The sequence below is a fragment of the Mirounga angustirostris genome, unplaced genomic scaffold (genome assembly GCF_029215605.1).
Source record: "Mirounga angustirostris isolate CCGP_5_RB_7025 unplaced genomic scaffold, mMirAng1.0.hap1 SCAF_5, whole genome shotgun sequence".
Lineage (NCBI taxonomy): Eukaryota > Metazoa > Chordata > Mammalia > Carnivora > Phocidae > Mirounga > Mirounga angustirostris.
In genome coordinates, this window is record NW_026991713.1 from 37,997,009 (window position 1) to 38,010,203 (window position 13,195).

A 13,195-nucleotide genomic window follows, 5' to 3' on the forward strand; every position below is an offset into this window, starting at 1 on the left:
GTCAAGGATGCCTCCAGGGTTTGGGCGCCACACAGAAGGGATCTGCCCTTTACCAAGATGGGGGATGAGAAGGAGGAGTGAGTTTGGAGATTGAATCAAGCGTTCTGTTTTAGACACATCAAATTTTCAGAGTTTTGTGGTCACTCAGGTTGTCACATCGAATTGGCAGTTAAAGGTATGTCTGAGTTGAGGTGAGAAGTTGGAGTTAGAGATAAACATTTAGTAGACAGTTTTCAATGATACTGAAAGGGAATTATTAATATGAACATACTTTTTTCTGAACTCTTTTATCCATTTCAATCACAAAGAAGGAGATTCCCTCTCTTTTTTATTATGGATTAAAGTATAGTTGACACACAATGTGACATTAGTTTCAGGTGCACAACATAGTGATTTAATAAGTTTACACGTTATGCTGTTTACTACAGTGTAGCTACTCTCTGCTCTCTGCTCTGTTTGAGGCTACAGGGCTAATATTAGGTACTTTTCTAACAGACTTTAATATCAGTGGCAGTATACATACAAGATACAGAGAAGCTGAAGGCAGCTACTTTCCATTAGAGGTTTGAATCATCAATGACCCAGCTTAAAAGCAATCACCAACTTTAGAAGCAAACTGTTACTCTATTTACACTATATACTATTCTGTTGAAAATGTTATGTATAGGGAGGGGGAAATGGAATTGGGAGGATAAAAATGACACTTTTATCTTTTGTTCTATATGCTTTTTAAATCCAAGCACTATTTAGATATTTTATAATGAGCAAGCATTTATGTATTACCCTTTTAATTTAAAAAAAAAAATACATAATATTCCCAGAAAATATATAATCATTTAAATTACATAGTGAATTTTTTCCTCTAAATAAGAGTAAAAATTTGGATGGATTGATATTTTCTTGCATCGTTAACCACATTAATTATAGTATATACCTGTTAGAAAAGTTATCAATTAATTATTGGAATTATTATAATTAGTAATGTATTAATTAATAATGTGACTAAGATACTGTTACTTAAATTTTTTTATTGCAGTACAGGATATATAACATAAAATTTACCATTTTAAACATTCTTAAGTACACAACTCAGTTGGTGTTAAGCACATTCACAATGCTGTGTAACTGTCACCACCATCCATTTCTAGAACTTCTTCATCATCCCAAACAGACGTTCTCATTAAACAACGAATTAGACAATGTACCCATTAAATAATAACCACCCTTCTCTCTCTCCCTTGAGTCCCTGGCAACCACAATTCTACTTTCTGTCTCTATGAATTTACCCATTCTAGGTATCTCATGTAAGCAAAATCATAAAATAGTGTATTATTACCTACTTTTTTCTCTAATTTACAAACTAATTGTCGAAGAGACTCAGGTTGAGACTTATTTAGATTTATTATGTTAGAAAACAATCAAATCCATCTGTCCAGAAAAAACTCTGAATTCTAAACAACCTTGAGTTTTATTTCTTAGAGTGTTAAATACCAATGAAAATAAAGCAGAGAAAAACTTCTTAACCATGTTCAAAGAGCTAGTCAAAGGAAGACGTGTGTTAGCTGAAGTTTGTAAAAAATTGTTGTCGTACTTGGGTTGGTCACTTAATTTGATCTTTATTATAAAGTTCATTTTCTTTTATTCTTTACAACACAAATTTAAAAATTTGCTTTTACAAAAAAAATGTAAATTATGGTAGTAGACTAATGCCAATTGTAATAATAAAGGATCAGATGTTTGTAAAATTCTTAAAATCCTACACACACACACACACACACACACACGCACACCTATCAATGAAGGGCTACAGTTAAAAAAAAAAAAAAAAATTAAAGACTTTCCTCTGAGAAGGCATAATCCAGTCAAGAGTTGAGGAAGATTCCCTTACCAGTAAGATACTTTCCCTTGCTTTAAGACACCTTCACTACTCATTTTATTTTTGCCATCTAACCTCTTATAAAACTAAAATTTGTTCCATTATAACCAGTAAAACATCTGAAAACTGGGAGTTGGAATGAAGCTACATTAACATCCTGCCAGAAAATAATCAACGGTATCATGATAATAAAAAGACCACACTGACTTTAAAGACCATTTCTAGTGTTTCATATAAGGTTCTGAAAGTATCTTCCTTACCTGCAGTGAACAATCATGGGTGTGGTGTCATGTGCTCTGCTTGCTCGAACCAATTTTACAAAGTGAACTAGAGGGGCACTGTTTTCCGGGACCCCATGCTCAGGCCAAGCAGTAAAGTTACACTGTCGAACAGTCATGTAATCTCCATGCTAGGTAACGTGACAGATGAAAGAAGCATGATACGATTATTAAAGTACCACAATGAAGGTGTAAGGCAGCTGATGTCCTATCTTTTGAAGGTGCTCTTTTAAAAATAACTATTTACCAAACAGAAGAAACTATGTGTTTCATGATTTCCTGCAAGATAGATCTTCTATTATAGCTACAATAAAGCAAATTGCCTTCCGGTATGAATGGAAACAATAAAAAAGCTTGCAAACAGATGATACCACACAGTGTTTATATTGCTGCAAGGGACAGTTCTAGAAATTAATTTTACTTTTAGACATTTAGAGCATTCATATTTACTATTGTGTTCCCCTCCCTTGCCTTTTTTTTACCCTTTCAATTTTCAGATCCCTGATGGTCCAATCTATTTGAACATCCTCCATTAGCTTCGTAATCACTATATCTCCAAAGACGGTAACTGGTTTGTTGTCCTCTGGCCAATACTGATGGCATCTGATCTGTATTCAGAGAAAATCACCAGTCGTAAGAACCATTGTTATATTGATCTATATATCACAGTTATTGCTACGAAGTTAAAACTGCCTTATAGATGTCCAAATTATTGATGACTCGCAGTATTAGCTGAAATTGTCACACATATATTAAGACAACTGTAAAATAACATCTTGTGAAAAGATTTTCCGATAACTTACCCGCCCTTTTTCAAAACACTGCGTTAGCATTACTAATGTTTTCGCTCTGGTTTCCCACACCATTCTCCAAAAATCCCCAACAGTTCCTGGTAATGGACCTTGAGTGGCAATAAATTCGTTTGGACATAAGTAGCCCTAAAAGGATATAATTGCAACATTAAATCAACATTTACATATACAGTGTTTTTTAGTTTTTGAGCAACAGATAAAAATATACTAGTTATAAAATATATAATAGAATGTGGAATTCACCCACAATCTCACTATCCAGAATGAAGTACCATTAATATTTTGGTGATTTCTTTCAGTATTAAAATATGTACATTCCTCCATTGAAATAATATTTATGAGTTTCTACTGTGTGCCAGGCATTGTCCTAGGAATTGGGGATTCATCACTGACAAAACACACTAAAATTCCCACTTATTTATTTTATATTCTTTATATTTATATAAATGAATATATTGATATTTACTTTATATTTTTATTTATTATATAATAGGAGAGATAGACATTAAGTCCATTAAGTCTGTTAAATAAGCAAGTTACATAGAACTTTTAAAAGTGGTAAGTGCTATGAAAGAGGGCTTTAGAAAATAGGATGTTCAGAAAAGAATCACTGGTGATATCTTAGGAAAGACTTGAAGAAGTAAGGGAGTAAGCTCTGCAGGATTTGGGGGCAAGTGTTCCTGGTAGAAAGTCAAGTATAACAACATTAAAGGAAAAATGTGTCTAGAATTTTCTATGAACACCAAATGGCTAGAGTGGAGTAAACGAGGAGGGGACAGTTATAGAAGATGACATAAGAATGAACAGAGGAGGGAGGGTAAGGGTGCTTTAGGTCCTAAGAGGTAATTGCAAGATTTTGGTTTTTACTTGGGATGATCTAGAAACCTGTTGAAAGGTTTTGAACATATAGAGTGTATGGTTTAACAGTTTTGCTCTGATTTCTATAAGAAGACCAGCCTTTTAACCACCTTTTAAGGTGCAAGGAGGAGAACAGCTAGAAGATTTTTGCAATGATCCAACCAAGGGGGTAGTTTGGGTGATAACAGGGGGATGGTGAGAAGTGACAGGATCTGGATATATTTTGAAGACAGAGTCAATAGAATTTGTTGATGCATTGGATATTGGGTATAAGAATCAGTAAAAATTTCAAAGGAAGATTGGGAAGACTTTGGGATATGCAGGTTTGAAGGGAAAATTAGGAATTCATTATGGCCCTATTAAACTTGAAATCCAAGTGGGAATATCGTGAAGGCAATTGGGTATATGAGTTTGGAATTCAGGAACAAATCCAAACTGGAAACATAAATTTGAAAGTAATCATCACACAGATCTCAGTTAAAACACAAGAATGGATGAAATTATCAAGGAAATTAATTTGGAAAGAATCAGTAAATTCAAGGATTGGGCTCTAGATAATTCAAGTGTTTGGTCGTGGAGGAGAAAACAGAAAACCAATGGCACTGAGATGAAAGAGTCAAAGCTGTAGATGGAAAACTGAGAGAATGATGTCCTGGAGGCAAAATGAAGAAAGTGTTTCAAGGATGAAGACAATTAATAGGAATCAATTTATAAAATGTTTCTCCTGGTCATCTCCCTTTCTCAGGGACTAAATGTCCTTTGGTACTATAATATTCATCAATGTGGGAACAATTCTGATATTTCTGATGCTATTACAGCTCATTTGCATCATGGCCTTTAATTTTTTTTTAATTTAAAGATTTTATTTATTTATTTAACAGAGAGAGACATAGCGAGAGAGGGAACACAAGCAGGGGGAGTGGGAAAGGGAGAAGCAGGCTTCCGGCCAAGCAGGGAGGCCAATGCAGAGCTCGATCCCAGGACCCTGGGGCCATGACCTGAGCCGAAAGCAGAAGCTTAACGACTGAGCCACCCAGGCACCCCTAATCTTTAATTTTTAATTATGGTAAAAATCTCTCAGGTTAAAGTAATTTCAGGCATCTCAAGTAGAGATAATTATGAGGGTTTGGTGTCTTTCTCTTGTCTCATTTACATAATGTTTTTATTGTTAATTCTCTTGAATTTCTAAACTCATTTGTAAAGTTAGTGGCTGCTTACAAGGATGCAGTATCTCTTTCTCTCCCTACCTCTCTCCCACAGTCCATCCATCATCAAAATGTTCCAAGCTCCCTGTGAGTCCTAGCTACGGGAGCACAATTCACAAGGACAGCCAAAGGCAGAGAGATAAAGATGTATTAATCTAGTTGCAGACCCTGGCCTGGAGTTTCCCAATCTTAAAGGAGATCTCACAGATGTACTTAAAGTATATCACTTTACCCCAGACTTGAGTTCTTTGGCTTTTCCATCTGAAGACTAGTTATTTTGTTTTCTTTCCTACCTCCCATTATAGTTGTCCTCCCTTCTTCCTCTAGCACCCTGAGATGTTCCATTTGTAGATGGCCTCTCTCTTTTGCTCCTGGAACAAGTGTTCATGAACTTTCAGATGGAGGTGCCATAGAACAAAACTGGGAAGGCAGAAGTGAGGGCCACTATGGTATCATGGCTTTCCTATTCCCGTCTGTTCCTGGCATTCCAATCCAAGGAGATTTACCCAAGAGCTAAGAGCAACACTATACTTCCATTCCAAATCTGAAATCTGCCTTAATGTAGAGTGCTTTCCATCTGGGCCTGCTTAGCATGCAGCTCAGTAATGATTATGCATATCATTACATACGGGTCATAGTGACTCTGTTGTAAGATTTATTGTATTACAACATCACTTGATTATAGCAGGCTATATATATTCAGAATTCTTAGTTTATTGCTCATCCGGCATTATCATCTTCTTATGGCTGTTTCCTGACAACCTATAATATTTAGAGGGAGCACTTGGTATTCATGAATATTCCTTTGTTTATGTAAATCTATGTGGTTTAGTTACACCTACTAAAACTGTCAGTTTCCTTTATAATCATATTCTTACCCTATACTGTCACCCTATATCTGACTGAACATTAGAGAATGTGAGTTGTTCTTTTGTACCTACTTATTAGTGAATAAAAATGGTACAAATCAATAGATCACTTATACAACCATTTGCCCTTGCCCTGTTCTATAGTATCACAAAACATATGATCATTAGCACATTGATTAAATTTAAATGCATATATGCATCATTCTGTAAATCAAAGTAAAACTTCAATATGCTACAGAGTTTAGGCTGCAATGAAAATTAGTAAGCACAAGATTTCACCAAAATCGCTAGAGAAGAATTTCGTTTTCAAGGGAATCAATCATTTGATAAGTGACTAAAACATGTCACCACAATAGAAAATGTGTGTGGTTTTTCAAAATGGATTTAAAGTTCTTGCATAAAAATAGGCTGGAATTCAAAGGATGCTTTAACTTCTCCAAACCCTCCCTCATTTCCCCTATTAAGAAATCTTAAATTCTCCGTTGACGTATCCCTTTCACAGTAAGACCCACTATATGATTGCAATTTTGGAGTCATTATCAACCAATATAGAATTTAGAAAGAAATGTTCCCCCTTAACAGGGGTCTCAAGGAAATGGGACAGAGAACAAGTTACATTAATGGGGAAAGGATGGAGCATCACAGAAGCAGAGTCCCAGTGGAACCAAAGGGCAGGCCTGGGAGTGATGACCTACGAATAAGAAAAGAATATAAGGCTGTGGACACTAGAGGAAACCCTCAAGTGTCTATAGGGTCACCATGATAAGGATGGCTAACTTTGCTATATGTTAGAATTGAAGCCAGTGGGTGAAAATATAAGGGAGCACATCTTGTTTTTAAGAAAACAATTGTATATTGGAGTTATTCAGAGATAGAATCATCTGCCTTAGGAGGAAGTAGGTGAAACAATGCTAAGAGAGGCTAACATCTAATTATCAGGATTTTTTCAGAAACAGTTTCGAGGTGAATGGTTGAATTTAATGACTGCAAGGGCAAGGGCAATTCCATGTGTCAACCTCAGTGCAGATCGTGGATGCATTTCAAGTTTCTATGTACCTGTGATAGTGATGAGCATTGAGAGGGTAAGAGAGCCATATGGAGGGAGAGGGAGAGAGAGAAATCCCTAAAACACTTTGGTTTCATTCGATTTTTAATCTAATGCAACAAGCATTTATTATCTATAATGTGCCAGTACATTAGGCATGTCACAATTCATCCCGCGTTGGTTCATTTACAGTTTTTGAGCAGCTACAATGGAGTGCACATTCTACAGGTAACTGAGGATCAAAGAAGAACATGACATCATAGTCTCCTTCAAGGACTGAAAATCTAGATGGCAGGAAGAGAATAAAATTTTTATATTGTATGGACATAACTATTTGTCTTTTTCTTTGTAAGAGAGATTGACAGACATCGTCCTTGTGTACAAAGAATGTATATAGTGGAAAGGCCTGGGGATATGAAGCTTGAAGTTATATATCTTTCATTTATTAGTGAAATGATTGTCAGTAAATTGTAATCTCTATTAGGAGCCCCCATTTCCCCATCTATAAAATGGAGGTACCTAGTGTTGTTGTAAGGAATTGGCACATAAAATCCATAGAGTTTATAACAAATTTCTGATTTAAAATATTTGGAAGAGTAATATAATTGAAGTATTTATGTTTATAAGAATATAAAACATAAAAATATAGCAACTTACAGAAACATAGCTGGCATTAATATAATCCGATCCTGGAATACTAGCATCAGCTACCAGCTTCACTCTATTATTATTATCTAGAGGAAAATATAAGACAGTAATGCTAATTCATTATTTAAATTGCTACTGCTTGATTTTACTATAAAAGTAATACAAAGAAATTCATGATGTAATATCGAACATTACAGATGGTCGTAAAATTAAAGTAGAAGTTCCCTCTTTTTCCACTACCCAGAGACAATGACTATTAATATGTTCTTGTATATCTTTCTAGAATCTTCTATACAATTCATAAAAACTAACCACAAATGGAGTGATATACATTCTTTTCTGCAATATTTTTCATTTACCTGTATCTTTCCATATATAATCATAACAAAAATGTCTAGTTCATTATTTTAAACAGCCATATAGTATTTCGTTGTTTGAATAAAACATACTAATTTAACTCTTATGATGATTTCAATTCACCTCATTTTGTTATTGTGAAATGATAAATAAATATAACTAAACTTTTTGCATATATGTTGTAGTGTATTTGTAGAATACATTACCAGCAGTAAAATTCCCAAATTCTGTCATGCATTTCAAATTTTGAAAGATACTGCCAAATTGTTCTCTAATTATATCAATTCATACTCTGAACAAAAGTGTTTGAAAAGTGTTTGAACAATTCTGTTTCCTCTTACTTTCACAACCACAAGCTATTGTTAAACATTTTAGTTCATGATATTTCGATAGATACAAATTGATGTCTCATAATATTTATTTTTATTTCCTTAAATATGAAAGCAATTCAACTGAGCTTCTTTGCTTGTGTATTGGCCTTTTTATTTATTTTTTATTTTTTATTTTTGTAGTTTTTAATTTTATTATATTATGTTAGTCACCATACAATACATTATTAGCTTTTGATGTAGTGATCCACGATCCATTGTTTTCGTATAACACCCAGTGCTCCATGCAGTACGTGCCCTCCTTAATACCCATCACTGGGCTAACCAATCCCCCCTCCCCCCTCCCCTCTAGAACCCTGTTTGTTTCTCAGGTCCATAGTCTCTCATGGTTCATCTCTCCCTCCGATTCCCCCCCCATTTTTCCCTTCCTTCTCCTAATGTCCTCCATGTTATTCCTTATGTTCCACAAATAAGTGAAACCAGATGATAATTGACTTTCTCTGCTTGACTTATTTCACTTAGCATAATCTCCTCCAGTCCCATCCATGTTGATGTAAAAGTTGGGTATTCATCTTTTCTGATGGCTGAGTAATATTCCATTGTATATATGGACCACATCTTTATCCATTTGTCTGTTGAAGGGCATCTCGGCTCTTTCCACTTTGGCTATTGCTGACATTGCTGCTATGAACATTGGGGTACATACGGCCCTTCTTTTCACTACATCTATGTCTTTGGGGTAAATACCCAGTAGTGCAATTGATGGGTCATAGGGTAGCTCTATTTTTAAATTTTTGAGGAACCTCCACACTGTTTTCCAAAGTGGCTGTACCAACTTGCATTCCCACCAACAGTGTAAGAGGGTTCCCCTTTCTCCACAACCTCTCCAGCATTTGTTGTTTCTTTCCCTGTCCATGTTGGCCATTCTAACTGGTGTAAGGTGGTATCTCAGTGTGGTTTTGATTTGGATTTCCCTGATGGCTAATGATGATGAACATTTTTTCATGTGTCTGTTAGCCATTTGTATGTCTTCTTCAGAGAAGTGTCTGTTCATCTCTTCTGCCCACTTTTTGACTTGATTATTTGTTTTTTGGGTGTTGAGTTTGAGAAGTTCTTTATAGATTTTGGATACCAGCCCTTTATCTGTAGTGTCATTTGCAAATTCTCCCATTCTGTGGGTTGCCTCTTTGTTTTGTTGACTGTTTCTTTTGCTGTGCAGAAGCTTTTTATCTTGATGAAGTCCCAGAAGTTCATTTTTGCTTTAGTTTCACTAGCTTTTGGAGATGTATCTTGAAAGAAGTTGCTGTGGCCGATGTCAAAGAGGTTACTGCCTATGTTCTCCTCTAGGATTTTGATGGATTCCTGTCTCACATTGAGGTCTTTCATCCACTTTGAGTTTATCTTTCTGAGTGGTATTAGAGAATGGTCGAGTTTCATTCTTCTCCATGTGGCTGTCCAATTTTCCCAGTACCATTTATTGAAGAGACTGTCTTTTTTCCATTGCATGTTTTTTCTTGCTTTGTCAAAGATTATTTGACCAGAGAGTTGAGGGTCCATATCTGGGTTCTCTATTCTGTTCCATTGGTCTGTATGTCTGTTTTTGTGCCAGTACCATGCTGTCTTGGTGATCACTGATTTGTAATATAGCTTGAAATCGGGCAACATGATGTCCCCAGCTTTGTTTCTCCTTTTCAACATTTGCTTGGCAATTCAGGGTCTTTTCTGATTCCATACAAATTTTAGGATTGTTTGTTCCAGCACTTTGAAAAATATCACTGGAATTTTGATCGGGATGGCATTGAAGGTATAGATTGCTCTGGGTAGCATAGACATTTTAACAATGTTTATTCTTCTGATCCATGAGCATGGAATATTTTTCCATCTTTTTGTGTCTTCTTCCATTTCTTTCATGAGTGTTTTGTAGTTCCTAGAGTATAGATCCTTTACCTCTTTGGTTAGGTTTATTCCGAGGTATCTTATGGTTTTTGGTGCTATTGTAAATGGAATCGTTTAATTTCTCTTTCTACAGTTGCTTTGTTAGTGTATAAGAAAGCAACTGATTTCTGTGCATTGATTTTGTATCCTGCAACATTACTGAATTGCTGGATGAGTTCTAGTAATTTGGGGGTGGAGTCTTTTGGGTTTTCTACATAAAGTATCATGTCGTCTGCGAAAAGAGAGTTTGACTTCTTCTTTGCCAATGTGAATACCTTTTATTTCTTTTGTTGTCTGATTGCTGTTGCTAGGACTTCTAGTACTATGTTGAACAACAGTGGTGAGAGTGGGCACCCTTGACGTGTTCCTGATCTTAAGGGAAAGGCTCTCAGCTTTTCCCCATTGAGGATGATATTCGCTGTGGGTTTTTCATATATGGATTTTATGAGCTTGAGGAATGTTCCCTCTATCCCTATACTCTGGAGAGTTTTAATCAGGAAAGGATGTTGTATTTTGTCAAATGCTTTTTCTGCATCAATTGAGAGGACCATATGGTTCTTCTCCCTCCTCTTATTAATGTGCTCTATCACATTGATTGATTTGTGAATGTTGAACCACCCTTGCATCCTGGGGATAAATCCCACTTGGTCGTGGTGGATGATCCTTTTAATGTATTTTTGGATCCTATTAGCTAGGATTTTGTTGAGGATTTTGGAATCCATATTCATCAGGGATATCGGTCTGAAATTCTCCTTTTTGATGGGGTCTTTGCCTGGTTTGGGGATTAAGGTAATGCTGGCCTCATAGAATGAGTTTGGAAGTTTTCCTTCTGTTTCTATTTTTTGAAACAGCTTCAGTAGAATAGGTATTATTTCTTCGTTGAATGTTTGGTAGAATTCCCCAGGGAATCCATCAGGCCCTGGACTCTTGTTTTTTGGGAGGTTTTTAATCACTGCTTCAATCTCGTTACTGGTTATTGGCCTACTCAGGTTGTCAATTTCTTCCTGTTTCAGTCTTGGCATCTTATAGGTTTCCAGGAAGGCCTCCATTTCATCCAGATTGTTCAGTTTATTGGCATATAGTTGTGGATAATAATTTCTTTTTTTTTTTAAAGATTTTTATTTATTTATTGAGAGAGATAGTGATAGAGAGAGAGCATGAGAGGGGGAGAGTCAGAGGGAGAAGCAGACTCCCCGCCGAGCAGGGAGCCCGATGCGGGACTCGATCCCGGGACTCCAGGATCATGACCTGAGCCGAAGGCAGTCGCTTAAACAACTGAGCCACCCAGGCGCCCCAGTTGATAATAATTTCTAATAATTGTTTCTATTTCCTTGGTGTTAGTCGTGATCTCTCCCCTTTCATTCATAATTTTATTAATTTGGGTCCTTTCTCTCTTCTTTTGGATAAGTCTGGCCAGTGGTTTATCAATCTTATTAATTCTTTCAAAGAACAAACTTCTAGTTTCGTTGATCTGATCTACTGTGCTTCTGGTTTCTAATTCATTGATTTCTGCTCTAATTTTAATTCTTTCTTTTCTAATGTGTGGCTTAGGCGTTGTTTGTTGCTTTTTCTCTAGTTCTTTAAGGTGTAGAGTTAGTTGGTGAATTCGGGATTTTTCTATTTTTTTGAGTGAGGCTTGGATGGCTATGTATTTCCTCCTTAGGACCGCCTTTGCAGTATCCCATAGGTTTTGGACCGATGTGTTTTCATTCTCATTGATTTCCATGAATTGTTTAAGTTCTTCTTTGATTTTGTGGTTGACCCAAACATTCTTGAGCAGAGTGATCTTTAGCTTCCAAGTGTTTGAATTTCTGCCAAATTTTTTCTTGTGATTGAGTTCCAGTTTTAGAGCATTATGGTCTGAGAATATGCAGGGCATAATCTCAATCTTTTGGTATCGGTTGAGACCTGATTTGTGACCCAGTATATGGTCTATTCTGGAGAAAGTTCCATGTGCGCTCGAGAAGAATGAGTATTCTGTTGTTTTAGGGTGGAATGTTCTGTAAATATCTATGAGGTCCATCTGGTCCAATGTATCATTCAAAGCTCTTGTTTCCTTGTTGATTTTCTGCTTAGATGATCTGTCCATTGCTGAGAGTGGAGTATTGAGGTCTCCTACAATTAACGTATTGTTATCAATATGACTCTTTATTTTGGTTAACAGTTGGCTTACGTAGATGGCTGCTCCCATGTTGGGGGCATAAATATTTATAATTGTTAGATCTTCTTGTTGGATAGACCCTTTAAGAATGATATAGTGTCCTTCTGTGTCTCTTATTACAGACTTTAGTTTAAAATCTAATTTGTCTGATATAAGAATTGCTACCCCAGCTTTCTTTTGAGGTCCGCTGGCATGGAAGATAGATCTCTATCCCTTCACTTTCAGTCTGAATGTATCTTTAGGTTCAAAATGAGTCTCTTGTAGACAGCATATGGATGGATCCTGTCTTTTTATCCAATTTGCAACCCTGTGCCGTTTTATGGGAGCATTTAGGCCATTCACGTTGAGAGAGATTATTGAAAGACATGAATTAATTGTCATCATGTTGCCTGTGAAGACATTGTTTTTATAGATTGTCCCTGTAAATTTCTGTTGTAGATCACTCTTGGGGTCTTTCTCCTTTTATAGAACCCCCCTTAATATTTCTTGCAGGGCCGGCTTAGTGGTCACATATTCTTTCAACTTCTGCAGGCCGTGGAAGCTCTGCATCTCTCCATCCATTCTAAATGAAAGCCTTGCCGGATAAAGTATTCTTGGCTGCATGTTCTTCTCATTTAGTACTCTGAATATGTCTTGCCAGGCCTTTCAGGCTTGCCAGGTCTCTGTGGATAGGTCTGACGTTATTCTGATGTTCCTCCCTCTGTAGGTAAGGAATCTCTTCCCCCTAACTGCCCTTAAGATGGTTTCCTTGGTTCTAAGATTTGCAAGTTTTACTATTACATGCTGGGGTGTTGGCCTGTTTTCCTTGATCTTGGGAGGGGT

General features: G+C 36.3%; 1 protein-coding gene and 1 long non-coding RNA gene across 2 annotated transcripts in view; one reads left to right on the plus strand and one right to left on the minus strand.

The window, feature by feature from the left end:
• The window catches only part of LOC135364405 (uncharacterized), a 155,452-nt gene that overhangs the window by 39,654 nt on the left and 102,603 nt on the right, over positions 1 to 13,195 (plus strand). The gene's annotated exons all lie outside the window — the stretch shown is intronic.
• PTPRQ (protein tyrosine phosphatase receptor type Q) overlaps positions 1 to 13,195 on the minus strand; it is a 200,457-nt gene that overhangs the window by 7,699 nt on the left and 179,563 nt on the right. The window contains exons 39-42 of the mRNA XM_064590841.1: positions 7,601 to 7,677; positions 2,958 to 3,092; positions 2,637 to 2,762; positions 2,137 to 2,285 (exon numbers count right to left, since the gene is read on the minus strand). Coding sequence (XP_064446911.1) covers positions 2,137 to 2,285; positions 2,637 to 2,762; positions 2,958 to 3,092; positions 7,601 to 7,677 — 487 coding nt within the window. The remainder of the gene's footprint in view (positions 1 to 2,136; positions 2,286 to 2,636; positions 2,763 to 2,957; positions 3,093 to 7,600; positions 7,678 to 13,195) is intronic.